The 26,015-nt window shown below is 56.1% G+C and overlaps 2 protein-coding genes across 2 annotated transcripts in view; one reads left to right on the forward strand and one right to left on the reverse strand.

Moving 5' to 3' along the window:
* Nucleotides 1–1,975: 1,975 nt before the first annotated feature.
* TBC1D22B (TBC1 domain family member 22B) lies at nt 1,976–16,868 on the forward strand. The gene is made up of 13 exons (XM_084301751.1): nt 1,976–2,182; nt 5,368–5,424; nt 6,204–6,520; nt 7,321–7,500; nt 7,973–8,043; nt 8,489–8,617; nt 9,033–9,098; nt 9,923–10,037; nt 13,339–13,445; nt 13,886–13,961; nt 14,219–14,346; nt 14,519–14,614; nt 15,046–16,868. The coding sequence occupies exons 1-13, from the start codon at nt 2,127–2,129 to the stop codon at nt 15,172–15,174; spliced, it is 1,527 nt and encodes a 508-aa protein (XP_084157877.1). The 5' UTR covers nt 1,976–2,126; the 3' UTR covers nt 15,175–16,868.
* Nucleotides 16,869–19,412: 2,544 nt separating this feature from the next.
* Nucleotides 19,413–26,015, reverse strand: part of BRPF3 (bromodomain and PHD finger containing 3) — a 29,242-nt gene continuing 22,639 nt past the window's right edge. Inside the window, exons 12-13 of the mRNA XM_084301729.1 lie at nt 24,229–24,383; nt 19,413–21,666 (exon numbers count right to left, since the gene is read on the reverse strand). Coding sequence (XP_084157855.1) covers nt 21,483–21,666; nt 24,229–24,383 — 339 coding nt within the window. The 3' untranslated portion in view covers nt 19,413–21,482. The remainder of the gene's footprint in view (nt 21,667–24,228; nt 24,384–26,015) is intronic.

The raw sequence follows: 26,015 nt of genomic DNA on the forward strand, positions 1-26,015 counted from the left end.
TTCAGACCAGCCCCTTTCTGGAAGCCCTGCTTGCCCTCCTGACCGGGATGGCACTGACCCCCCTGCAGCTGGCAGCCTCAAAAAGCTCTATTTTTTGCTAGTTTTAAGTTTCCTTTCTCCGCTTCAGCCTCGGGATGGGAAAAGGAACCGATTCTTCTCGCTCGGCTTTCGTTCTCGTTCAGAACCGAAAGCTGCCACGCTTCTGGGCTCGCTGCTCTGCTCCTGGCCACGCCGTGCCCCCAAAACACCTCCTTGCATCCCCAGAGCACCTGGCAGGGAAAGAGCAGCAACAAGTGGATTTACACCACTGCACCCGCTGCTAGGCCAGGCTTTGTGGCTGCAACAAGCCTGTGCCGCCCTCTGCTGTCAGCCCCGTCCTAAAAAAAAAGATAATTTTTCTGCAGAAATGTGCCTGCAATTTTTATTTCCCTCTCGCTTTGTGAGCACGCGCAGCCCTCCCGCTCCCCAGAGGGTTTCCCCACTGCACTCGGGGTGATGCTGAGGGGACAGGGACAGCAGAGCTGGGGGTGGCAGCTGTCCCTTGGCTGGCTTGGGTGTCCCAGCGCCTGAGGTGTCCCCGAGGGGCTCCCTGCCCCACTGCAAATAGGGGAAACTGAGGCACGGGCTGCGGCACTGACTCGAGGCCCTGCCAGCCACCAGGCACTGCTGAATGAGGCCAAGGCAGCACGGGGCCATCGCGCCTCGCCCCCGGGATCTGGATGTCCCCATGTCCCCAGGGCCTTGGTGGCAGCACGCGGCCTGTGCCTGCTGCCATGGGGGCCTGGCGCTAGGGGCTGCCCCCATGGTGGGGTTTTCTCCTCAGGGATGACAGAGGGGGCTGGTGGGGTCCCATGATGTCACCACAAAGTCTGTTTGGGGGGTTCATTTTTTATTTGTTTGGAAGCTTTGGGGGGTTGTTTTCTTTATTTTTGTGTTTATTTGTTTTGATCTCTGCAGCTCCCTGAGAGGGGTGGGGAGCTGGGGGTCAGCCTCTGCTCGCAGATAACCAGGGACAGGAGCAGAGGGAACGGCCTGGAGCTGTGCCAGGGGAGGTTGAGGTGGGCAATGAGGAGCCATTTCTGCTCAGACAGAGCGGGCAGGCGTTGGGACGGGTTGCCCAGGGAGGTGGGGGAGTCCCCGTCCCTGGGGGGGCTCCAGGAGAGGTTGGGGCTGGTGCCTGGGGACACGGCTCGGTGGGGACAGTGGGGGGGGTGTGCTTGGAGCAGGTGACCCTGGGGGACTCCTCCACCCCTGCTGACGCCATGACTGTGACTCTGTGTGTTTTGACACCTGTGCTTTTCTCCACTTTACCCCCGTTTATTCACCAGGCGACCTCCCACACCTCACGGAGGCCACCCCTATAACGCCCCTATAACACCCCGTTACTGGGGGACGTCCCCTGGGGGCTCAGTGAGATGCCCCCCGCCCCCCCCATCCCTCTGGGTGCCATGGCAACGGGGAGGAGGGGGGGCACCCGGGGACCCCACCACCCCTCATTCCCCCCCCCGCTCCCTGATGGTTCAGCCCGCCGCCACCTCCCCCCGTCTCCCCGCGGGTGGTTTAACCCGCTCCCCCCCTCCTCCCCTCCATGGTTTTGTCCCCCCCTCCCCCAGCGGAATGGTCTCTCCCGGCCCTGAGGGCGCTGTTTAACCCTGCCCGCCCAACCATTACCGGGGCGGGGGGGGGGCTCACGGGGGGAGGTCCCCTCCCGTCCCCAGCGCCCATTGCCAGTCCCTCCCCCCGCCCTTCTTTCTTCAGCGCTAAATACTCCTTCCCACTCCCCTCTACAGCAGGCGAGACGGTTCATCCCACCCCCACAATAACCGAAATGGCTCACCCCCCCCCCCAAACAGCCGAGATGGTACATCCCACCCCCTCCTTCCCCAACCCCTCCTCGCATGACATCACCCCCCTCCCCTCTCCCCATTGGCCGAGCCGCCGGGACCGCCTCGAGGGCGACCAATGGCGGCGCTCCCTTCGCCCTCAACCAACATGGCGGCAGCGGCGGCGGCTTCAACCGGGCGGCGGTGAAGGCGGGGGGGGGGCCGCCGGGGCCTTCTCCGCGCTCCGCCGCTGCGCCGGGGGCGGCCGGGCCCTGCCCGGCCCCGTCCCCCCCCCCCTCGGCCATGGCCGCCGAGAGCGGGCGGCACTTCTGGAAGCGCAGCGCCAAACTGCCCGGCAGGTGGGGGCCGGGGGCCTTGGGGGGCTTGGGGGGCTTTGGGGTCTTTGGGGGAGGGGCTGAGGGGGCTTTTTGGGGGGGGCTGTGGGGCTTGGGGGGGCTGTGGGGCTTTTTTGGGGGCCCTGAGGGGTCTTGGGGGGGCCTGAGGGGTGTTTGGGGGGGTCTGTGGGGTTTGGGGGGGCTCTGGGGTCTTTTGGGGGGGTTGTGGGGGGCTTTGGGGGGGCCTCTGGGTTTTTTTGGAGGGTTTGGGGTTTTTCTAGGGGATTTCTGGGGGATTTTGGGGGGTTGTGAGGGTCTTTGGGGTGTGGGGGGGTCTTTGGGGGGCTGTGGGGTTTTTGGAGGGGTTGGGTTTTTTCTAGGGGGGGTCTGGGGGATTTTGGGGGGTTGTGGGGGTCTTTAGGGTGTGGGGGGGTCTTTGGGGGGCTGTGGGGTTTCTTGGAGGGGTTGGTTTCTCTGGGGGGGATTTTTTGGGGTTATGGGAGTTTTTGGGTGTGGGGGGGGTATTTTGGGGTCTTTGGGGGGGCCTGTGGGTTTTTTGGGGTTTTTGGGGTGTTTGGGGCGGTTGTGGGGTTTTTAGGTTTGTGAGGTTTTGGGGAGGAGGGGAGTGCAGTATGGGGGGGATGTGGTGCTGGGGGGTGGGGAGGTCTGAGGGGGGGCTGCCCCTGTGCTGGGGGGATTCCAAGGTTTTGGGGTGAGGGAGGCCGAGCCTTAACCCCCCCTCCCTCCACCCCAATGAGATCCTGCACAGAGACACCGAGGAGACCCCGTTCCCCTTGTAGAGCCCCCCCTTTTCATGGAGGTCCCCCCCTTTTCTTGCAGCCCCCTCCTCTTCCTGGAGGCTGCCCCTCCGGGCCCGTTTCCCAGGGACACCACAGGGACACCCCCGCTGTGGGACCAGGGGGCTGTGCTGTTGTGGGGTCGCTCCCTGCCTGGCCCCAGGAGCAGGGCACAACGGGGTGGCCGCAAGCCCCATACCCCAAACACAAACCCCATCGTGCTGGGGGCGTGTGGGGCCGGGACACCCCCTTTCCGAGGAGCCTTGTGGGGTTTTGTGCGCGTCTGGCCCTCCTCGGGCTGTGTTCGTGCTCCTTTGCCTGATCTGAACCCTGCCCTTCCTCTCCGGGTGTAGGCACGGGGTGAAATCAGTCGGCATTAAATCCCAACGGGCTCCCACTCGGCTCCGTGGCTGCTCCAGCGCCCTGCTGTCAGTGGGGCAGCCCGGATGGGGCACGGCACCTTCCCCCTCTCCTCTCCTGGTTGGAGCGGGTGCTGTGCAGCCCCTGGGTCCCTCCCGGCCCTATTCTTTCGCCCCGAGCTGCTGCCTTGGGGCTGCTTCGCCTCGGCACGCTGCAGCCAGGGGAACCGGTCGGGGAGGCAGCCAGCCCTGCCCAGGCAGCGACGGGCCCTTGGCAGAGCTCTGCCTCCAGACGGGTTCCTAAATCCCCCTCCTGTCCAAGGAGGCGTGTTACCAGCCCTAAATACCCCGTGTGCCATCCTTTCCAGGAACGGGTACGGGCAGGGCTCGTGCCTCAACCCCAAAGGGCAGCAGAGGTGTGGGACACCCGGCACCGGGCGTGGAGCTGCCTCTGGTGCTTCTGATGTGAACTTTGTGAGGTTTTCCCTGCACGTTCTTGGCTCCCTCCTTCCCTTGCCCCGACAAGCTGGCGGAGGGAGGCTTTGGGATGATCTGGAGGCCGCCCTAGGTTCATTTGCCACGATGGGATGAATGGGGCCGCTTGGGTTTACGAGCTTCTAGCTTTTCCCTGTCGATATTAGGGCTTGTGGCAGAAGTGGTAAACGTGGTTTCAGGTCTCCCGTGCTGCCCCGTGGCTGTTGCATTGGGATTTGTCCCCCCTGTAATTTTTGGGGTGTGTTGGCAGGTTGGCGCCGTGCGTCCCGGTGCACGTGCGTGTTTATTCCCTGCTCTTCAGAGAGGTGAGAGCAGTGAGGGCTGTGTGTGGCGCTTCCACACTGGCGTGAAAGTGGGGATCAGAATCTGCTCGGATAAGCCCTGAGGTGGCACCGAGGGCCTGTGACACGGTGTCAGGAACCCCGGCCCCGCTGTGATCCCCGCGGCACCACAGTCACTGGTTGCACCACGGATGTGCTGGTGCCCCTCTGTGCGGAGCTTCAGGACCTGGATGTGAGCTCGGGGACCTGCTCGGGTCGGTTGTGGGGCCGGGAGCAGACGTGGAGTGCCCCGAGGGCCCAAAGGTGCCACCTGGCAGCCGTGGGTGTTGGCCCAGCTCGGAGGTCACCTGCTGGGTGTCTCGGCGTTGGCGCTGCTCCATTTCCACCTGCTTTGTTATTCCTACACGCAGATGTGTGTGTGTGCTGAGCCCAGCCTCCAGCACCAGCCTCCTCCTGCTCCGTGCTCATTTCCAGCCCCTGCCCCGGGTCTCCACGTCCCTCCCATCCTCCTGGCCCCGTTGCTGCCACCTCCCCGGTCCCCGCTTGTCCCCCGCCTGCTCTCCAGCTGTGCCGGGCTGCGGCCCCCCTCCGACACGGCCGGGCTCCATCTGCAGCTCCTGGAAGCTCCATCGGGAGCCCTGTCCCTCGTATGACAGCTCTGAATGGGCCCTTGTCCCCGAGCTGTGTGCCGGGGGTGGCCAGGGCTTGTTTTCCACAACCCGAGCGTGGTTTGTGGGGTGGCTGTGAGTGGTTACCCCAACGGAGCTCGTAGCTCAGGATCCGTCTCGCTTCCAGAGGCTGTAGCAGCAGTGGTTTGCCTGTCTGACAGCTCCTTTTTGGGATGAGGCTCGCTGTCCCAGGGACGTGTCTCGCTCCAGACCCCACGGGAGGTGGTTGCTTGAGCTGGGATTTGGACCCGTGTCAAACCCCGGATCGTACAGGCGGCTGCTTGGCTCTGGCTCTGAGCCTGAATGTCTGCGTGGGGATCAAACCTCGGGCGCTGAGGGGTCCCAGCGTCACTGGGCAGAGTCCTCCCCTGCTCCGGAGGGCTCAGGAGGGTGAAATCCCAAAGGTGGACAGCCCTCTGATGGAGCAGAGAATGAATTTCGGAGAATGATTTTCAGATCTCTGCCCCCTGCTCGAGATCCCAAATCCCAGCTCAGGCTGGAAAGAACCGAAGAGCTCCAACAAGGCTTCCCTTTGCTGCTGCAGAGACCAAATCTTCAGCTGCACGTGGCGCTTTGGATCTGAGGCTCTTTTTTTCTCTCTTCCTGCAGCATTCAACCTGTCTACGGAGCGCAGCATCCCCCGCTGGATCCCCGCCTCACCAAGAAGTGAGTGTCCCGTATCTCCTGGGCACGCAGCCCGTCTGCTCTGCAGCTTTGGGGCTCGATCCTGCGGCACCTGGAGGGCTCCAGCATCCCCTGGAACCCCAATATTCCCCCTCCTCCCTCTCGCTGGGAGTCCGTGTCCCGGTTTGTGTTGCTGGGAAGGGCGAGGTGGAGGCGCCCGGCAGCAGGGTGACAGCACCCAGGGAGAGGCAGCGCTGCCCTGCACGGCCTCCTTGACCCTGTCTTGGCCATATAGCGCTGACGGTTCCCCTCTTGGTGACGCTTCAGCTGGTGGACTTTGACTTCTGTGGCGTAAGGGTGAATGCCAGGGCTCCTCCTGCCCCTGAGAGAAGGCACAGCCCGCTCGGTGCCCTGGGAACGACCGCAGCTGTGCCAGCAGCGCCGAGGAGCACCGACGGGCTTTGTGCGGGCTCTGCCATGCCTCTCCCCAGGTCTCGGGGCTTTTTCCGTGTCTTAATCCACCCGGGTGTTGTAGGGGGGAGGCAGAGCTGGAGGAACTGTGCGCCTCTCTGGTTTGCCCTGCTGAGCCCAGCAGCCTGGCAGCTCTCCAGCTGCTTCTTGGCACCGTGGCCTTTCCGTGCCCTGATAGCGCGCGGGCTGGGGCAGGCAGGAGAGGCTTGGCGCATGCCCTGGGTTTGAAAGGAGCAACCGGGAAGCTGGAAAAAGTCAGGGACCGGCTGCTCGGAGCTAGGACACGGGGAAGGGAAGAAAATGGGCCGGTCTAAGGCACTGCTCTGATGCTGTTTCTCTCTGGCTTCCAGCTTCATCAAGGACCGCTCCAAGGCCAACGCGCTGCCCGTGAAAAGCAAGAAGGCCTCCAGCTTCCACGAGTTCGCCCGCAACACCAGCGATGCCTGGGACATCGGTGACGATGAAGACGAGGATTTCTCCTCCTCCTCCTCCTCCTCTTTGCAAACTCTGAACTCTAAAGTGGCCAAGGCCACGGCCGCCCAGGTCCTGGAGAACCACAGCAAGCTGCGGGCGAAGCCCGAGCGGGCCCCGTCTGCGTTCAGCGACGTGCCCACCAACTGCAAGGTCATCAAGTCCAGCAGCGAGGCCCAGCTCTCCAGGACAGCTGGTAAGAGCAGCCTCAGGTTCCTGCTCTCTCCTGGCTGACTGCAGAGCCCAGCCCCTTGCTGCTTCTCGTGTCTGGTGCCCAAGAGGCTCGGGCACAACCTGTGTGCCCAGCAGCAGCGTTCACTCCTTCAGAGTAACCTGTGCTCCAAGGAACCTTTCTCTTCCACTTCCACATCAATCTCTGCTTCAATATCCTGCATACAACCACTCCTGGCCTCCAGGATCCTGTTTTCTGGGCTCTCAGGGGTTTTGTTAAATTCTTGCTGCCTTTAATCGAGGTTGGGATGCAGCCCTGTAGAGCCCGGTGCAGGGACCCAGGCATCAGCCCCTGCTCCCTCTGCCTTGCTCTGGGTGTAACTCAGCAGGTCCCTGCTGCCAGCAGGTGGCATTGGCAGCCCTCCGCTGCCTCTCTCTGCGCTCGCAATTAGCTCCATCGCTGTTTAAATCACACGAGAGAGGCAGCTCTGAAGGTCGGTTCCTTTGGGCTTCCCACAGCTTCCTCCTGCCTCGTCCCCTGCGTCCTGCCCGCGTCCCCTCACACGTGGTGGGGGAGGTCTGACCGCGGGCAGGCAGATGTCTGGAGGGATGCAGGAGGAAGGAAAGGAAAGAAAAATGAGGGGAAGTGACAGAAGAACAACAGCGGGTCTCTGCAGGCCACCTGAGCCACCAGAGTGGGCCACTGGGACTGGGGAAGGGAGGTGGCAGCTGCGTGGTGAGCCTCTGGCAGCGGTCAGGGAGCGTGGTGGGGTTGCAGAGGTGCTGCCCCCTCCCTGCTCTCACCGTGGCCTCTGTTCCCCGCAGAGGAGGCCTGCGTGCGGACCCCCCTTCAGAAGCAGCAGTCCCTCCCCCTCCGGCCCGTCATTCCTCTCGTCGCCCGAATCTCCGACCAAAATGCTTCGGGTGCTCCCCCCATGACGGTGAGGGAGAAAACCCGCCTGGAGAAGTTCCGGCAGCTCCTTTCCAGCCACAACACGGACCTGGGTGAGTGGCAGCGTTGGGCGCCTGTGGCTGGGGAGGAAGAAGGCAGAGGGGGGGTGCACGTGGAAAAAGCACAATTGGGGTTGAAGCAGCGTCTGCTCCGGGCTGGAGAAAGTCACTGCCTGCAGCGCTACAGGTGGGGTAGCTGCAGGAATGGCTCTGTTGGCAGATGATAACCTCTTCCACCAGCTGCCTGCCTGTTTCCAGCCTTTCTCCGTCTCACAAACGATGCTGGGGTCACAGGGGGCTGTTGGGTTCTGCGTGAGAGCCCAGCCCAGCTGTGAGGGGAGCCAAGCCCCGAGCTGGAAGCGTCCCTGCGCACCCACGTCCCCGGTCACTGCCGGCGTGGAGCCGTCCTGGAGGCTCAGTGTCTCCAGAGCCTGCAGGAGCAGACTGGGCTTTCCTCTCCTTCTAGGTGTAGTGGCGCCTGGACGTGCCTAGGATCTAATCCATTGCCACCACTGTCCGTTTGCAGATGAGCTGAGGAAATGCAGCTGGCCCGGCGTGCCCAGGGAGGTCCGGCCCGTGACGTGGCGTCTCCTCTCAGTGAGTACTCGGAGCCGTGGCGCAGGAGTTGGGGGGAAATTTGGCAGCTCTTGCTTAGCTGGGGACACAATCCTACACCTTTGTGCGTCCCAGGTTCAGTTTCACTCGTGTTGTGTCTGTTTGGGATGGAGTCATCGTTTCCCTGCCCTACGGGCGAGCTGTAGGTTTTTTGGCCAGGGAGCGTAATTGCTAAAAATCCTCTTCAAGCAGGTGCTGGGAACGTGGTTTGTTCCGTTTTGGGAAACTGAATCCTGTAAGGTTGGGTTGTACCAGCTCAGAAAAGGCCACTGGGGGCTGGGGAAAAAAAGCCCAAACCCACAAACTCTTTCCCCTGCCCCGGGGTCCATGTACCCAACGCTTCCAGGCACGCAGCAGCCTGGTGGGATTTTGGGGGCTGGTTTGTGGTGGGGGCTGAGGCTCTGCCCTGACGTGGGGTTTCCTGCAGGGTTATCTCCCCGCCAACATGGAGCGGCGGAAGCTGACTTTGCAGCGCAAGCGGGAGGAGTACTTTGGCTTCATCCAGCAGTACTACGACTCCCGGAACGAGGAGCACCACCAAGATACTTACCGCCAGGTACCCCGCTGCCTTCCTTTCCTCCCCCTGCCTGCTGCTTGCCCCCGTGCAGCTGGGTCGTGCTAGGATGACTCCTACCTGTTAGCTAGTAGGAGCTTTCTCAGGGTCAGGGCACTGTTTCTGTCCTTTCCTTACAAGTTCTGGATTAATCCTTCCCTAAATTGGCCAAATAACTGGATTTCAGACCCCAGCTCTTTCCCAGCCCACCTCTGATCACCAGACCTGGGCAAAGGAGACTGGAGATAAAGCTGTAGATGACTTTCTCTGTGCAGCTGCCATCTGTACCCTCACAGTGCTTGTCAGCAAGCCCAGCTCTCGCCTGGGGGGCACTGCAGGGTGGATTCCCTTCTGGTGGGCTGTGTTATTGTGTCCCTTAGGGGTATGGCTGCTGCATGTAACCTGTGCTGTTTTCCAGATCCACATCGATATTCCAAGGACCAACCCGCTCATCCCCCTTTTCCAGCAGCCGCTTGTCCAGGAGGTAAGGGGGGAGCGAGGCTCCTGCCCCACATCGCTGTGGGGTCGGGCAGTTTGTGTGTGGGGTCAGACCAGCACTGCCCCCAGGCTGAGTGAGCTTTGTAGGGTTTCCCTGCCTGACAGCTCCCCGTGGCTTCTGATCAGCAAATTCCTGTTTAAATGGCCTGGTTGTGCCCCAGGTTTGTGAAACATCTCAGCCTTAGAGCTCAAGGATTATGAGATCAACCTTTTTTTTTGACAAAACATAGCCAAGGATTGATCAGAGTCCTGAAGCTATCTCTTGGAAACACATTTTTAAACCATTTCTGCGTGAAGTGGTTCATGAGGAGCCCGGGCAGGGCCGGGTGTGAGAAATGGCCGGGAGGTGTGAGCATCTGTCCCCCGTGGACACAACCTCAGCGTGCGCGGTGTGTCAGGGCTGGAAGTAACAGACCGAGGTTGTATTGGGGGAGAAGCTGCTGTGGGGGAACTGTCCTGGTCTGTGGCGTTTTGCTGGGAGCACTGTGCTGGTGGCTGCTGGTCCAGGAGCCCAGAGAACAATTGCAGCTGTCCGTGTGGCTCTTGGAAAGCTGCCATCTGCAGTCCTTCAAGCAGAGGCTTTGAGGACAAGACCGGGGCTCCTCGCTCTGGGAAGAGTGATTGGCTTAGTGGCAATCTGTGGATCAGATTGGGTTTTCTCTTAGGGCTGCTGTGCTCCTTACCTTAGCCACACTGCTGCAGAGCCTGTCAGCGCATGATTTTTGCTCGCTGAGCTTAGCACTTTTGCTTCTCTGCCTCTCCTTTGTGCACGGCTAACGCAGGTACCTGCTTTCCTTCCTTCTCCCCTAGATCTTTGAAAGAATCCTGTTTATCTGGGCCATTCGACACCCAGCCAGCGGCTATGTGCAGGGCATCAATGACCTGGTCACTCCATTCTTTGTTGTGTTCCTCTCTGAATACGTCGGTAAGTGACAGAAGTGCCAGTCGCTGCTTGAAGCTGCCTCCCAACCGCAGCGCTTGAAATGGTGCGAGGTGCTGGCATCCAAAAAAAAGCTCGCCTTGCTGGAGGGGACGTGTTCCTCTGCAGCTCCCGTGTCACGCTGGAGATGCGTCTTGACCTTAGAGTGTCTTTGCTGCCTGCTTGAATCGCCTTCAGTTTCGTAACCTCGCTGAGCTCCTCAAGTTGAAGTGCTCAGGGTGGATTTGCATCTGAATGTGCTTGGCTTGGAGGAGGATGGGGCCTCGAAGGCACTGGGGGGGTTTTGTCAAAGGCCCAGAGCTGGGGGAGGGGGAGGATCTTCCCCTCAGAGCTTGAATTTGGAGCTCGCCCTTGCTCTAGGGAGAGCGAAGTACAAAGAGGCCCCGCTGAGAATGTAAAATAAACCATTTAAATAGCGATCCCTGTCCTGTGCTGCCCGTACAGGTGTGTCTGTCAAGCTGAGACTTTCAGAAGGCAAATCGACTTTTCCCTGCTGCCTGTGGCTTTCTTGTCAGCCCGGTGCTTTCAGCCCGAGCTCAAGTCATTTTCACTTAGAGGATTTTGATTCTTTCCCCAGTGCTGGCTGTGTTTTGGGGTTGACGTTAATGCCAGGGTGCCGTAATCCCTGTGCCTGAAGTCTTTTATTTTTCACTGCGAGGAGAAGGAAAAAGGATTTCCTAAGACTCCATTAATGACAGAGGAATCCTGCTTGACAAATATTTTAGGGTCCGATCCAAAGCTCGTTGAAGTCACTGGAAGCCTCCCACTATCTGGTTGGGGCTCTGAGCCAGCAGTGATCTCTTTGCGATGTCCTCAGAAGCCACAGGACAGCCACCCAGGTTTCCACAGTGGTAGCCTGTGTGGCCAGGGCTGATCTCTGCGATGTGCCATTGCTCCTTGCAGTCCAAAGGAGGAAAAAAAATCTCAGCGTGGGGCTCTGCTACCACCTGCAGTGAGTTCTTTCCTGGGAGATAAAGGACGAGCTGTCTGTGCAGGAAGAGATCTGCCCAAAGCGCTGGAGTTGCCTGTGTGTCCCTGGGCTGACTTCTAACCATGCACCGTGTTGGCTGTCAGGGCTCACCTCTGCACGTGGCTGCCGAGCTCATAGCTGCACTGGACCCATCTGGGGCTAAGCTTCTTGCCATCCTCCAGCCCTTTTTATCCTCCGAAGCTTTCTCGCTGAGTTCAAGGACAAGATCAGCAGTGTAGGTGGGAAGGAGCCGGTACCGCTCGGTGCTGCTCCATCACAAACCCCTCGGGGTTCCTGCACCTCCTCCCCTTCCTGAGCGGTTTTGTTGCCCGCGGGATGCGGAGCTTCCTGGGCTCTGCTGGCCCCACTGCTCAGCTGCCTGTCCTAGGGCATCAGAAGTTTTGAAGGGCTGCTCGGCAGGAACATTGCTGCTTCCTGGGGACGCTGGGGTGTGTGTGTGATTTGGTGGGAGCTCACAGGCTCTTGATTCAGGTTACAGTCTCAGCACGAGGCCAGGCAGACGCCTTGGCCTTGTCCTGTTCGCTCTGTTGGCGTCTCACGGAGCAGCCTCACCTCCAGTAAGGAGCTGTCCCCGTCTACCAAGCCCACTTGAACCCACGCCGTGCTTTGGGCATTCCCAGACAACAAATCAGCTTTTCTATGGGTTGCTTAAAACCTCTTCTTGGTGCTCGGCAGCTGATTAATGCTTGGCTGGTTCCCATTACACATCAGATGCTGGAGCAGCCTTCAGAGGGCTGCACGGGCTTCCCCAAGAGCTAAAACATGCCCACGGCCCTAAGGAAGGTGGGTAGCTGGTGGAGGGGATGGTCTGCAGCTTACCACTTACCAAATGCATTCAGGGAGGAATTTGGCAGCTTCCTTCCATGGGAGTTGACACAAGGAACAACCCAGCAGCCCCCGATAACCTCACAAACTCCCGGGCCCCGTGTGCAGGGGGATTAACTGCAGCCTGTTAGCAGGGGGTGTTGGGACCTGGTGGCCTCCCGTCCCTGCTGCAGGCGGTGTGGGGGGGATTTGTGCTCCTGGCTGGGTCCTGAAGGAGGGGAACAGCCCAGTGAGTGATAAAGTCACAAGAAACTGTCTCATGTAGCCTCACCGTGATGCATGAGGAATCTGGATGACCCCACTAACCTCTCACGCTCCTTCCAGGCACTGAGCAGGCTGCAGCGAGCCCTTGGCAGATGGGGTGGATTTAACTGCTGGGTCTTAGCACAGCCAGCTCGTTTCCTCCTCTTGCCATGCCTCGGCTGCTCAGCAGCTCACAGAGGAGCTCTGGGGCCCCACCACTGCCAGATCCCTGCCTGGCGTGGTTCCTCCTCCTTGGATCGATGGCTTCGGCTGCTGGGCACCGCTGATTTTCAGCTGGTGCTGAGCAAGGAAGAGCTCGAGGGAGGCTGTGGGGCTGTGCGAGCAGCTGAGCCCCGGGTGCTGCCCTCCAGCACGGGCTGCCAGCCCCACGGGAGGGTGGGGATGAAATCTGGTGGCTGAGGGGCTGGGGCAGGGCTCTCAGCTCGGCGCCTGCCAGAGGAAACCACGAGCCCCTTCCCCAGGCACAGGGAGAGGACCCGGTGAGCAGAGGGGTGCTGAGCTGGCTGCACACACAGCAGCTCTCAGCTCGGGTCCCAGAGGTGCTGTGCTGAGTCTCTCCCAGGTCTCAGGGCTCGTGTTTTCATCTAAAGCAGCAGTGATGGAGCAGGGGACTGCAGAAGGGAATTCAGCACCCAGACTGGTTCCAGCAGTGACCCTGTCCCAGTGCTCCCCGCCCAGCTCTCTGTATTAGGCTGCTTCCATCCCCAATACAAGGCCCCGCCAAGAGGCTGGCCCCGAGCTCATCTTCTCCATCCCGTGCTCCTTTCCAAGCAAGATCGAAGGTGCCTGTTCTGACTTCTGAGCATCTGGGTTTGGAAATGAGCCCGTCCAGCCCTGCCATCCATCCGTTGATTCAATTTAGCAGTGACGGCTCCCACAGATGCATCTGCCAGCAGCACGATGGCTGCTGTCCTCCCGGGGGCTTCTCTGCTCCAAACACAGCCCTTGCAGCTCTTCCAAGCACAGGGCTGCCTTTTTTTCTTTTTTTTCCTGGAGCTCTCCTGTTAGCCCCCTTAGAAGGAGAGGTTCTGCAGTCCCTCCAGTACCTGGCGCTGCTGTCAGGCTCCATGCAGAATTAACTTGAACTTTCTCTGTCCAGAGAGATGTTGGGCAGCTGCCTGCAATCAGCCTTAAAGCCCCTCGGTGTCCCCGTGAGCCCCCTGGTGTCCCCCACCCCCCTGACTCTCCCCCCTGTCTGTTTTGCAGAGGAGGACGTGGAGAACTTCGACGTGACGAACCTGTCGCAGGATGTTTTGCGGAGCATCGAAGCCGACAGCTTCTGGTGCATGAGCAAACTGCTGGACGGGATACAGGTGAGCCTCTGGGGCCGCAGGGAAGCCCCCTCCTTTTTGGGGTAGGTACAGCACCGTCATCTTCTCTCTGTCTCTGGGTGAGAGCTCTGTGTATCCCTGGCACAGCCCTGGAGCAGCCAGGCAGACCTGCAGCACCCCTAGCGTTTAAAATCGAGGGGGCTCTGCCTGGCTGTTGGTCCTCTGACAGCAGGTCCCGGTGTTTCAGAGATTTCTTCTTCGTTGGGCACGATCTGGGGGCAAAATCCCGGGGAAACGAGCTGCTGCAGCTGTACAGCCACTGCTGTCCCAGCAGGGACTTCACAGCAGGCAGCTCCCGGTGCTCAGCAGCCACGTCTCGCTGCCTGGGGGCTGTCCTGGCTTCCCCGCAGAGCTTGGGGGTCTGGCGTGGGTGATTTCTAGGTGTTAATCTGCTGCTTCTGACCGATAGCCTCTCCCCCCAGGATAACTACACCTTTGCACAGCCGGGGATCCAGAAGAAAGTCAAAGCCCTGGAGGAGCTGGTCAGCCGGATCGATGGTAGGTGGCGAGGGGATGTGGGCAGGGGGGGAGCCCTCGTGTCACCCAGCAGCAGGAGGTCTCCCGGTGCCAGCAGCACCCTCAGTGAAGGAGGTTGATGCTTGCCTACAAGGATAGCACAGGATGAGCAGTGGGGGCGTTTGGGAGGAGGTTTGAGCTTTTGGAGTGTGAGGAAGCCGGTGTGCTGGGGGCAGCGCCTCAGCCGGGAGCTAGGGCACGGTGCTCCCCAGGTGTGTAAGGGAAACGTGCTGTTTCAGAGCAGGTACATAACCACTTTCGGAAGTACGAGGTCGAATACCTGCAGTTCGCCTTCCGCTGGATGAACAACCTGCTGATGAGGGAGCTGCCTCTCCGCTGCACCATCCGCCTCTGGGACACCTACCAGGTACGCAGGCTCAGTACGTTCCCCGTGCAGCGTGGGGAGGAGGTTTTGTGCAGCAGGGAGAGGGGAGAAACAAAGCATTGTGCCCCTGGGGCTTTCCCAGGTAGCTGGGGACAGTCGGATTTCTGCCCACCAGAGCTGTGAGAGCTGACCCAGAGCTTTTTGTTGTCCGCAGTCGGAGCCGGAGGGATTCTCGCATTTCCACCTGTACGTCTGTGCTGCCTTCCTGATCAAGTGGCGGAAGGAGATCCTGGATGAGGAAGACTTCCAAGTAAGTCCCTGGGAGTGGGGGTAATTCCCTCTGGGAAGAGGGGAGGGAACTGCCCTAGGGGGGAGCCCACCGTGGGCCTGGTCACCCACCCGCTCAGGACTGGCTCCCAGATGGTCTGGTCTCGGGATCTTTGCCTGAAAGTAACTTCTGAGCCCCTGTGCTCAGCTGGAGGCTGCAAACATCAAACACCAGCTCTTCCCTGGGCTCGAGCTGTGGTCGCAGTAAGTCTCATTGTGGTTTGGGGGCATCTGAGGTGCTCCCCTCATTCAGAGCAGGACACGAGCACTTCCTAATGCTGCCTCAGAGCCTTTTGGACCTCAACAGTGACAAGCGAAAGTCACCGAGTGCTGCTGCCTCTGGTGCCATGAGCCTGCTCTGGAGCTGCATTCTGCCTTCGACTGCCCCAAACTAAGCATCTTCCCCTCTTTCAGGGCCTTCTAATGTTGTTACAAAACCTGCCCACGATACACTGGGGCAACGAAGAGATCGGACTCCTGCTCGCTGAAGCCTACAGACTCAAGTACATGTTTGCAGACGCTCCCAATCATTACCGCCGATAGGTGCCAGGACTCGACTCCCTCCTCTGCCCTGTGCCCACCTCCTCCTCCTCCTGGCCCGATCTGATCACTGTGGCATTTTGTCGTCCCGAGTCCCTCGGACACTCCAGCCGGGAGCTGCTCCTCGCTGTACAAAGCTCACATCGACTTGTCTTAACTCTTCTGTGTGCCTGTCCGCCACTCCACGCGCCTGGTGTGCCACTCCAACCACCGTCAGTATTTCAAGCCAGGGAGAGAGGCTTGAAGGGGCTCGGGGGCAGCTTTGCAGACAAACTGAGCCGAGGACGGAGCCCTCCTGGCCTCTCCCACCCCTGCCCAGGGCTTGTCCAGCTGTTGACTGCCTTGGCTTTGCTGCCGCGTGTTTGCCCACCGCTGCACACGCATACACACGCGCTCGCCGCCTCGCACCCGTGTGCGCTGCCCCATCCCGGTCCCTTCTCTCTTCAGACGCAGTTCGATCCAACTCCCAGACGAAAATGCCTTATCAGAGACTGCCTGGCCGGAGACCTTCCCCGGGGCTGCAGGGCAAGAAGTTTCTCAGGGCCTGGCTTCGCTCCCAGCGTCCGAAGACCGCGAGCGCTTTGTGGCTTCGCGAGGGAGCTGCTCGTGCTCTGCCCTCTCCTCTCCATCCTCGTCGCCTTCCTCCAGGTGTTGGCGTGGTGGGCACGGTGGGGGGACCACTCCACCCACGTGTGCTTGGAACGATGCTCGTCGGCTGGCCGAGACCCTCTGCGCCCGCCGTGCCGTCGGTACAGCCCCTCCTGGCCTGGGGGGAGCGGGGGGCTCCTCACCGCCCCCTCGCCAAGCCCCCGCTCCTCCGAGGCGTTCTGTGTATATTGTGTTCTTGTGTATATGGGTCAAAGATGTACAATATAAGTCTTCTGTTTGTAGCAGATATGATTTTATATTTATAACATGCATCCCTTGTTCTTCCCATCCTCTCCACGCCTCTGAAGGCTGCCTGGGTACGGCCTCGTTGGGCTTTGGACCCCTCCCGAGGTGAGGGGGGAGCCGGAGCTGCAGCTCCTTCTGCCCTACTGTGTTTTTGGGGTGTTGAGTTTGTCAGGGAGTCGTGTGGTGAAAATATATCTCAAGGCTTCCCGCGCAAAGGGGATTTGGGGGTTTAGAGGAGAGGGGAGCTCCCAGTGGGTGCGGGAGCTGGGGGAGAGCAGGGTGAGGAGATACAGGGTACGGTGCCCGGTCCCGGTACCGCAGGGCACAGAGGTGCCAGTGCTGCCGGGGCCTCTCCTGGGCACAAATGGTCCCGGATCCGGCGCTGGCTGCCCCCGGTGCTCCCCATGGTGTGGACGCATCCTCCGGGAACCTGGCACAGCCAGGGCTGGGCTCACCTCCCTCGGTTCTTAACCGAAACCAAGTGTGAATGTTTTACTGGGCTGCTTTCTTCTGCGGGTGCTGTCTCTGTCCTGCTGGGCTTGGCTGCGGGAGGGTGCAGGGGACAGGTCCGGACCCCACTGGGGTTTCTTGGGGCTGTCAGGGCAGGATGTGGGGGTGCCCGATGCGAAGAGCCGTGAGGCTGGGGCCAAGCATGTGGAAGGCAGAGCCTTGTTGCCAATAAAACTCCAAACAGTGTCTCAAGAAATTACTTTCCTGACCTGGAGTTTGTTGTTATTATTTTTTTTTTCCTCAGGCATTTGGACTTTTACTTTATTTTCATGTGTGCCTTTTGTTGTTTTCTCTGAGCCAGACCTGGCGGTCAGTAGTTTGACAGGACTAATTAAAAGAAAAAAAAAAAAGAAAAACCAATTGAATTGCAGGCTGAGCTGTGTGGTCTGGCACGTGTTTGGGCTGGGGGTGGGGGGCAGGTACTTGTTCGGCCCCAGGGGGCTTTGGGCAAGTCATTTTCTTCTGTTGTGCCTCAGTTTTCCTATCCATAAAATCTGGAAATTCTCCTTTTTGTACTAATCTGGGGGAAAGCAATGGGTTTGGTTTTGTTTCAGAGAATGGAAATCACACAGAAGGGGTCGCCCAGCAAGGCTGGGGGTGGTGGTGCTGAAAACCCAGCAGGGGTGGCCCCGGCGCTTGTGTCTGGGGCTGCGCGGGGGCTTGAGGTTTGGTCTCCATCCCATGGCCCCCGCCTCTCCCTGGCCCTCCCTGCTCTGCCTCTGTGACCCTTTCTCCCCATATTTCCCCCCCCAGGTTCACTGCAGAGGGGCTGCAGGGTGTTAATTTAGGGCTCAGCCCTATTACCCCCGTGTTCTTTTTTAGGACTTGTTGTCGGGGGGCCACACTGCTGGGACCCCCAGCACAGCCCCGCAGAGGCTCTGCACCCCCTGCTCACCGACTGCCCGAAATAAAACCCCACAAACTCGCTTCACCCTGCCCCTTTGGGCTGCCCCCACCACCAGGGGGGCACAATTTAAACATCCCCACCAGGCTCCCCGTGCTTCTTCCACCCACCCCTGGCCCACGGGGAGAAGCCAGGGGTGAGCAGCAGGGCTGCTGCCAGAGCGCCTGGAAGGTGCCATTGTCATGGAAACCTCTTAGCCGCAGAGTAATTCCCTCAGTCAGCATCTCGTTTGTTAAAAGAGGAAAAGGAGGAGGTGGAGGGAAGCTATTTTATTACAATCTAATAATTCCAACCGAAAATGCCAGCGTGGAACTAAATAGGCGGGTGGACCGACGTAGGGCTGTGGCTGCTGATTTTTTGGTGCTTTCCTCCTGGGAAGCTGCAGCCACCTCGTGCTGCTCCCATGTCGCAGCCTTCCCAACATCTCTGCTTGCTCCTCAATCCTCATTCTCCCCTGTTTCTTGCAACAGGTAGAAAATATTAAAAAGAAAGTTAGACCCTCACCTTTTAATGCCTCCCCATATATCTTCAACGCTTACTGAGCCAGGACACTGCGCCATAAAGCCTTCCAGCTGCCCGTGCTGTACTTCACCATCCCGCCGGGTCAGGCTGTGGCCAGGGACGGTAGGGATGGTGAGCCAGGGATTGTTTTGGCTCTACATGGCTAAGGAACGAAAGCTGCAGTAAGACAGCCCAGCAAAACTGCTGGGAAGGCACAGAGAGGGGGGCTGGAGCATCCCAGGGTGGTGCCCATGCACTAAGGAGCAGCAGGTTGGGTGCTCAGAGCAGTCACACACAGTTCAGCTGTGCTTTTTGTGTGCTTTTTGTGTGCTTTTTGTGGCCTTCAGGTCAGCCATCCCAATGCTGCTGCAGCTCCTCCGTATCCCTCAGCCGCAGCTGCCATCACCCCACAGCCCTGCCCAGGTTCAGCTGCCCTGGGTCTCCTGTCCAAGCTTTTCACGCCGTTCCCTTCAAATTAAATTCAGGTGGAGACAGAGGTGAGGCTCTCTTTTAACCCATCCAACCCCTTGCAAAGCCCAAATGCCCTTTTCCTAGCACACATCACCCCCGTGCCATTTGTGGTGCTGCGGCACGCTGATAGCGGGGTGGAGAAAAGGAAAGGAAAAAAAAAATCCCTCGGCTCCAGCGGGGTGTCCCCGCCTGCAGCAGCACGGCCCTGTGCAGGGAGGGAAAATGCCTGTTAGGGAAGATGGAAGGGAGATGCTCGTTAGGGGAGATGCTCGTTAGGGGAGGGAGATGCTTGGAGGAGCTGGGCTGCAGAGCCCAGCCCTTGCTGCAGCCACTCACTCGGCTCCTGGCTCCATCTGCAGGAGCCCCCAGGCCCACCAAGAGCCACGAGCGCTGCCAGGATATGGGATTCGAGCCCCAAATTTCCCCCTTGCCATCCCGCTGGGGCTCTGCAGCCACCCCAAGCAGAGACCTGCCTTCCACTGGGATCCCATCCTACAGAACCCAACGCTTCATGCATTGCACAGAGAAAAACTCCCCTGCAGGAGACGTTCGAGGCGACACAGGGCTTCACGTCTTCATGTCTTCCTTCCCCATGGATCCTCTTCAGGGCCATAAGCCCATCTGTGTTGACTGCACTGGCACCAGGCGAGCCGGGGACACCCTCGCTCTTTCCCCAGCCAGCTCCAGGGACTGGGAAGGTTCCCTCGGCTCCCATCAACCAGGGAGCAAACAGCATTTCCCAGAGCAGAGCCCGCAGGATCAGCACCCTCTGCCTGCCATCCCCGTGCACCCGAGAGGCCCAGACATCAGGACAACACCAGCACGGACTCCTTTTTTTTTTTTATACATTAGAACATTTATTTCTCAGAGAGAAAATATAGTCTCAGACAGTCAGATTATAGTAGGTAAAATTAGCATTTGTTTTTTTCTTTACAAGCATAGATTTTCATATTACCTCTCTTATACCATCTGATATAAACAGTTCTAGAAAGCAAATAAACTCACTTTCTACAATAAATAGAGCAATCTGTGCTTTACAGCAGACTGACAGTAACGTTTAGGTCCCGTAGCAACAGCAGGATATTAGCCAATCCAAACCCTAAAATGTCATTAAAAAAAAAAAAAAAAAAAAGAAAAGAAAACAAAACGGAACAAACAAACCCCAAGATCTTAGAACATATACACAGGTCACAAGTCCACAGCTGAGCTACCACCTGGAAAAGTGTATGTCCCTCAAAATAAATTACACCGTGTGCATATAAAAGACCCAGCAACACAACTGAGGACTTCAAGAATGGTGACAATAGATCTAAATAATTTAGAACAGTATCTTACAACTATATACACAACATCCTTCCCTAGCCACACTCCGTAGGCATTATTATTATTATTATTATTACAAAACCCTATGCCCCATCTCTATATGTTACAGGAATCTTCCTTAAAGTGTGGTTCCGTGTCCCAATGTATAAGAAGTGGTATTTTAAAAAAGTAGACCAAGTAGAAATGGCAGTGATTACTCCCCACTATTCATTATTATTAATTATTATTAATTATTATTTTGACCCCACATTCTCTTCAGTATGAAAAAGTTAAAATAATAAAAAAATATCGAGTTAAAAAGCGAAATGGTGATATTCAATCTACAATCTTGCTCTGCACCTTTGGTTCTTAAAATGGGAAAGCAAAGAGGGATACACAACAGAAGAGATCAGAGAAATCAAAAGTCCTTGGCTAATAGAAAAGGTTTTGTCATCTGTTTCCGAACATCGGTTGTCCCTGTTTTTGCCGTGCAAACCCAGAAAAAAACAGGGGTTGTCAGCAGAGCTGGGTTTATTTGTTTTGTAATGATGACAATGCTGGAGACCCACACACTAGGGAAGGGACAGACGTGTGTGAGAGAAGGCGAAAAGGCAAAATGGTTGTGTGCTCTACTTAGTGCTTGGTTTCAACCCAAACCAAGCCCGAGGAAAACTTGAAAGAGACAGAAAAGAAGGAAGAAAGGAAGAGGAGCCCCACACCAAATGTGCATAAAACAACACAAACGATGCATCTCCCTCCAACCCTGATCAACCTCAGTGCCTGCAAAGCTGCTCTAGCTCATTGGACACCTCCAAAATTAGTTTTGTTTCTTCAAAAAAGGAAGCTATCTCTGCTTATAGACTCAATTCTGTACTAAACCATGATATGAAATGTGACTGAAACAAGCACAGTCATGGAAATCAGAATTTAAATGTGAAACTATCAAAGAAATTTCTAGGACATAAACACACACCAAAAAAAAAAAAAAGCAGATAATTTGCTTTTTATGTTTAAAGCTCTGTGCATCTGTGCATGTAAGTGTGTGTAGCAGAGGGGAAGGTTACCAAAATATCTCAAACTTTTCTAAATGCAATGCAAGAAATCGAACACGAAAACACCGTATGTAGGCAGGAACAGCGTGATACGAGCTCCCGGCTACAATTTCTTGAGCGTGATGGGACAATCAATGTCATCTAAACAAAATAAAAAGGCCAGTGATGGACAGGGTAAATTTGGCACGAGAAAGTCCAGTTGGGATTTCCATAAAGGATCCTGGTTTGCTTACAGCGGTGACGGGTTCCCAGGAATCGCTCAGGGCTGGCTGGTGACTGCAGACCCTGGTGGCACGGGGGAGGCAGGGGCGAGGGTCCGAACATCCAGCAGAGCTCTGGGCTCGCTGCATCAGCTCCCCGTGGCTCCCGCCGCCCAGCAGCTTCTCCTAACACCTTCCTCCTGGCCCTGTAGACTTATACATTTCATCTCCTGCCAGCTCTTCAGCGAGACACATTCAGAAAGAAGCTGGACAGGCTTTTTGGCACGTGTCAGGGTACTTCGAGGAGTGCTGACGGCTGCTGGGAACGGCGCACCTCGCACGAGGACACAAAGGGGTGGCAGCTGCCCCGCTCCCCGCTGGCAGCGAGCCCCCGGACACCCAGCGCCCTAGCAGTCTGCTCTGACCCCCAAAGTGGGCAACGGGGTCTGGAGGAGGAGGCCTGGCTGCCCCGACCCGTTACAGGTAATTAGACGTAACAAAGGGGTGATCTCCCCGCACGCGGCTCATGTGAATCATGGCTCGGTCGTACGCCACCTGCACAGACTTGCGGATGCTGGTTTTTCGGCCTTCCATCATCTTTAGTTTGTCCACGGTGTCGTCCACGCCGAGGGGGTACACCTTGTCACGCGGGAGCCACTGCCTGCGGTAAGAGGAGAGCACAAAACCCCATCAGCAAGGGCACAGAGAAAGGCAATTAGTCACTGGTTGCCATCTCCCCAGGAGCAGCCACATTCACACGATCTACTTTTTTTTTTTTTTTAATTAACACCCCACAATGACGCTATGAAGGTGTAAATGCCTGTATTGGACATGGGAGAACTGCAGCCAAAACGCCTTCCTACATGAGCACAGGTTTTTCTCCACTGTCCTTCCTCGAAGCTGTAAATTCTCCTTGGAGCTCTGGGGAAACTTGGAAACTTTTGTGTTCTGCACAGAGCAAGTACAGGGACTTCCACTGCGGGAAGTTTTTATCACCAAGACAGCTCTGCCTTCTTCCAGGAGTCTGTAAGCACCGTGGTTTGGGCAAGTACAACCATCTGAGTGCCATCCAAACACTTCCAAAACAAACAAACACATCCGAACAGGCAGCTTCCAGGAGACACGCTCCAAGTCCAAGTTGACCCCAACCAAATGATGACTTAAACTGCAAGTGCCTCCTCTACACCAAGTTTTGATTGTGCGGTCGTTAGCCCAGGTTAATTAGCACACTCAGAAACGTGCCATCTTTCCTAATGAACTCCAGCCCCATGGAGTTAGATCTCGGCCACGGTTCAATGTTTCCCAGCCAGCCAACACAGCTGACCCACGCAGCAAAGTGCGTCTCCACCATGAAGATGAGGGGCTAAGTTTTGTCTTTGTGACCTTTCTGCAGCCTCACTGCAGTCAGCAGAATTTGGATCTGGCACTAAGCGGGGTCTTAGGACTTCTCTGAGATGCTCTGGCTTTGTACAAATTGCTTGCAAGGATCTAAGAAGTGGCCACTTAAGAATGTCAGGAACCACTGGAGCTTTGTCTTCAATAACAGCAAGGCAAAATAGAGGAAATGTTGATTTTTACTGGGCAGGTAGTTTCAATTACAAACTCAGAGTTAGATTTTTCAAAACCAATGACTACAGCAAGGGGCAGTGTGACATTGCCATTGATTTCCAGCTACAAATCATTAGTAGCTCCTTGAAGAACATGCCCTGTTATCAGGAGGTTCTGGTAATCAGGGAAGTGAAACAATGCAGCATACAAAGAACAAGCCTCAGATGTGTGTATCTTTGTACCTCTTTTCTCCAGAGGACATGAAAATACTCAGCAGGTGATGCAAACATGAACCCCGCTTCTCTGCTTCCCAAGAAGAGAGCACTGGCTTTTCCTGCCTGTCTTGCCCCTTGCTTCCACTTCTTCACTGCATGAAGTGCTGCTGCAGCCCCAAAATGCAGGAGGCAAGGCTCCCCCTTGCTGCTTTACCTGCTGTGCGTTTGGCTCTGCTCTCTCCCAGGCACCTTTCCTCCATCTGCAGCACAGCCTCTGGGCAGCGTGCCTCCTTCCTCCAGCCCTTCCCTGCCCTCAGGAGAAATATTTGCCCTGGTAGGGCTGCTACCTCCCTAAAGCCCCTTCCAGGGGTGCAGGTAAAGACTATATCAAGGAGATGAAGGAGGAGGGCTCTCGAAGTCCTGCAAGGCTCCTTTTTAAACTGTTGGTGTCTCGTTTTATAGAGGAAAGAGAACAGGCAAACCTACTCTCTCCTCCATTTGCATGTGCACCCCAACTGCTCAGCATCTGCTTTGTCCTCAGTTTAAACCCTGCAGATCTCTGATCCCAGCAGTGCACAGACACCGACTCCTGTGTTATGTGTTACTGTTTATTGCTTGGTTCCTGTTGCATTTGCTGGTTAAATAATCCAGCAGGTTCAGCAGACGGCTGCCTGCCTCATCAGGGGGACTCACCTTTTCCAGCACAATGCTCCAATTTTACGAGCTTCCCATTGTTTCTCGTGCTGATTTCAGAGCCTTATTGCTCATTTTTAAGGCACTTCATTGGTTTGTGGCTTATTGTATGTCTGGGTTACTGTTACCACATGAGCCTGGTCAGCCACTGACACTAAAATCAGCAGATTCAGTCTGTCTGAGAACAGTGAAAGGCCTTGAGATATTTCACTTGCCCTGAGCCAAGTGCTTACACCTCCATTTTCCATCTGAAAACAAATGGCTTCATTTGAAAACTGCAGGTATCGCTACCCCTGAAAAATCAGGCTGTTAGTTTAGGTCTAAATATGGAAAAAAAAATCCAGCATTTTGAAAATGTTACCCTGGAGATTCTTGGCAAATCTTTTGTGCAGCAGGGAAACTGGCTGCTGAGTCTGCTTATGTTTTGAAGTAAAACGCTCCCTCTAATTTGCCATAGATTTTGACCACTAAATTGGCTCTTCATGTGTCTCAGCGTTTCTGTGGTGCTGTGACCCTGGGTGAAGGCTGTCACGTTGCTCAGCATGGAAATGGAGCAGTCAAATTTCATGGTCTTGGGCCAGGGAAAAGCAGACCAGCTTCCTCATTTAGACTTTTCTTGATTGCTGCACATTTAAATTCTGATTTACATGTAACACCACCATAACAATAACTCCTGTACGCTCCCATACGCCAAAGATTACGTTAAATCTTCTCTCTCTGCCGCCACAGCACTCACCACAGGCCCCCGCCTGTCTGCACGCACTCACCAGGTTCTCTTGTTGTCAAAGAAAAGGACGAGGAAGAGTTTTTCGCCTGCCTCTGTCTGCCTCTGCTCCCCCAGCTTCAGCACATCCATGGGTGGGACTGGGATGGGGACTCCATTGTGGAGCAAACCCTCACGCGGCATCTTGGGGTCGATTATCTAGTGACACAGGGAAAGGATATTTAAGCACAAACCCCTTCAAGCACTGCAGAAAATGCATTTATTTTTCATGTTCTTTCCGTCTATCCAAGCTAGATGATTAAAACCTACTTAGGAAGGGTAAACAAATTGCTTGCTCTATCTCAGCAGCTCTTTTTAACGAATTCTCCTATCCTCAAGGCTTCAATTTGGAAAGGAAACCAGTCAGCCCAAAAGCCAAGCACCTCATGTTAAAAAAAGAAGTGAAAGGACAGAAGTATGTGGCTCTGTGGGGCTGCAGATGCATTTAGGCTAATTGGTAATTAAGCACAAACTCAGCATGGTTGTGTTCAGCAGAGGATTTCCCTCCCTCTCTCCAAACCTGCGCAATAAATTTAAGACCATTGCTGTACTCAGCAGGCATAATGTTATTTCACAACAGCTCCATTCTGGTGCAATTCGATTGACTTTAGTGGCATTGCTGAGATTTATGCTGTTATTAGATCAGAATCAGACCCCGTATTTTACGAGAGCTGACAAGCAATGCGGGCTTTATCAGGCCAGGGGAGCGCAGACTACAGTCATTTTGGAGAGAAATTACAACAAATGCGTCAACTGTCCCTATATCAAGCAGAAATGTCAGTGTCCAACATTTGTGCTGTATGATCATGGGAGGGGAACAAAGCAGCGAAAGGTGGATATATACTAGGTCTTTTTTTCTCTGCCTCCTGATCCTGGCTTCTAAGGGCTTGAAAAAGCAACTTGGCTTTGACGCTGGCCAGCTGTAGGATTTTATTAAGCCACTTTACCACCACAACACATTGCTATAAAAAAAAGCCTTATTTTTGGGCAACCGCGCCATGCTAAAGCACAATCTAACTTTGATTGTAGCCACATCATGATCTAAAAAATGCTTTGGCTGGCCAACACGGCAAGCAGATCCAAAGCTGTTCTCTCCTCTGGGTTCCTACCCAGAGTAAAAGCACGGATGAGGGTCATTCTTCTAGCAGAATCTGCTCTTTTTGACAGCATCAGAACTGTACTCTGCCACGGCCGGGCATACATGCTGTGTCAGCTTACGCATGGTTTCACAGCTCTGCTGTTTGGATGTAGGGACCTGTATAATTTCCGTGACGACTACACTTGCTTTCAGCCTCCTGCAATTTCTCAGCAGTCACAAGCGCTGTCTCTCTTAGTGATCCCAGCCATAAAGGTACTTCGGGGAACGGCTGCAGCCATGCAGAAACTACACGGAGCAGAGACGGCTGGAAGAGCCGTGTCTCAAGGGATATATTTAAAAGTAGCAGAAACAAGAAGACACAGTCAGACTACCTAATGTTCTTACTTTTATACTTACTTCAGCAATCTCTCTCTGCTGATAACTTAACAGGCACTTAAAAGCCTGCAGTGCTACTGGCACTTCCTAGCACTAGCTGCACATTATCCTACTTTGGAACTGAGCATGGTGCTCACTGAAGCCAGGTTTATGGATTTCACAGTAATAGTTAAATATCTAAAAAATGATAAACATTAAGGAAGCACCGTTCAAAGGACTAGGTTCCAAAACATGCACGCATTCTCATTTTCAAGTCAAACATACAGCTGTTGCAAGAGGATCTATATATACCATAAGGCCAGCTGGGCACCTACACA

Source organism: Netta rufina (genome assembly GCF_964035555.1).
Source record: "Netta rufina genome assembly, chromosome: 26".
Classification (NCBI taxonomy): Eukaryota; Metazoa; Chordata; class Aves; order Anseriformes; family Anatidae; genus Netta; species Netta rufina.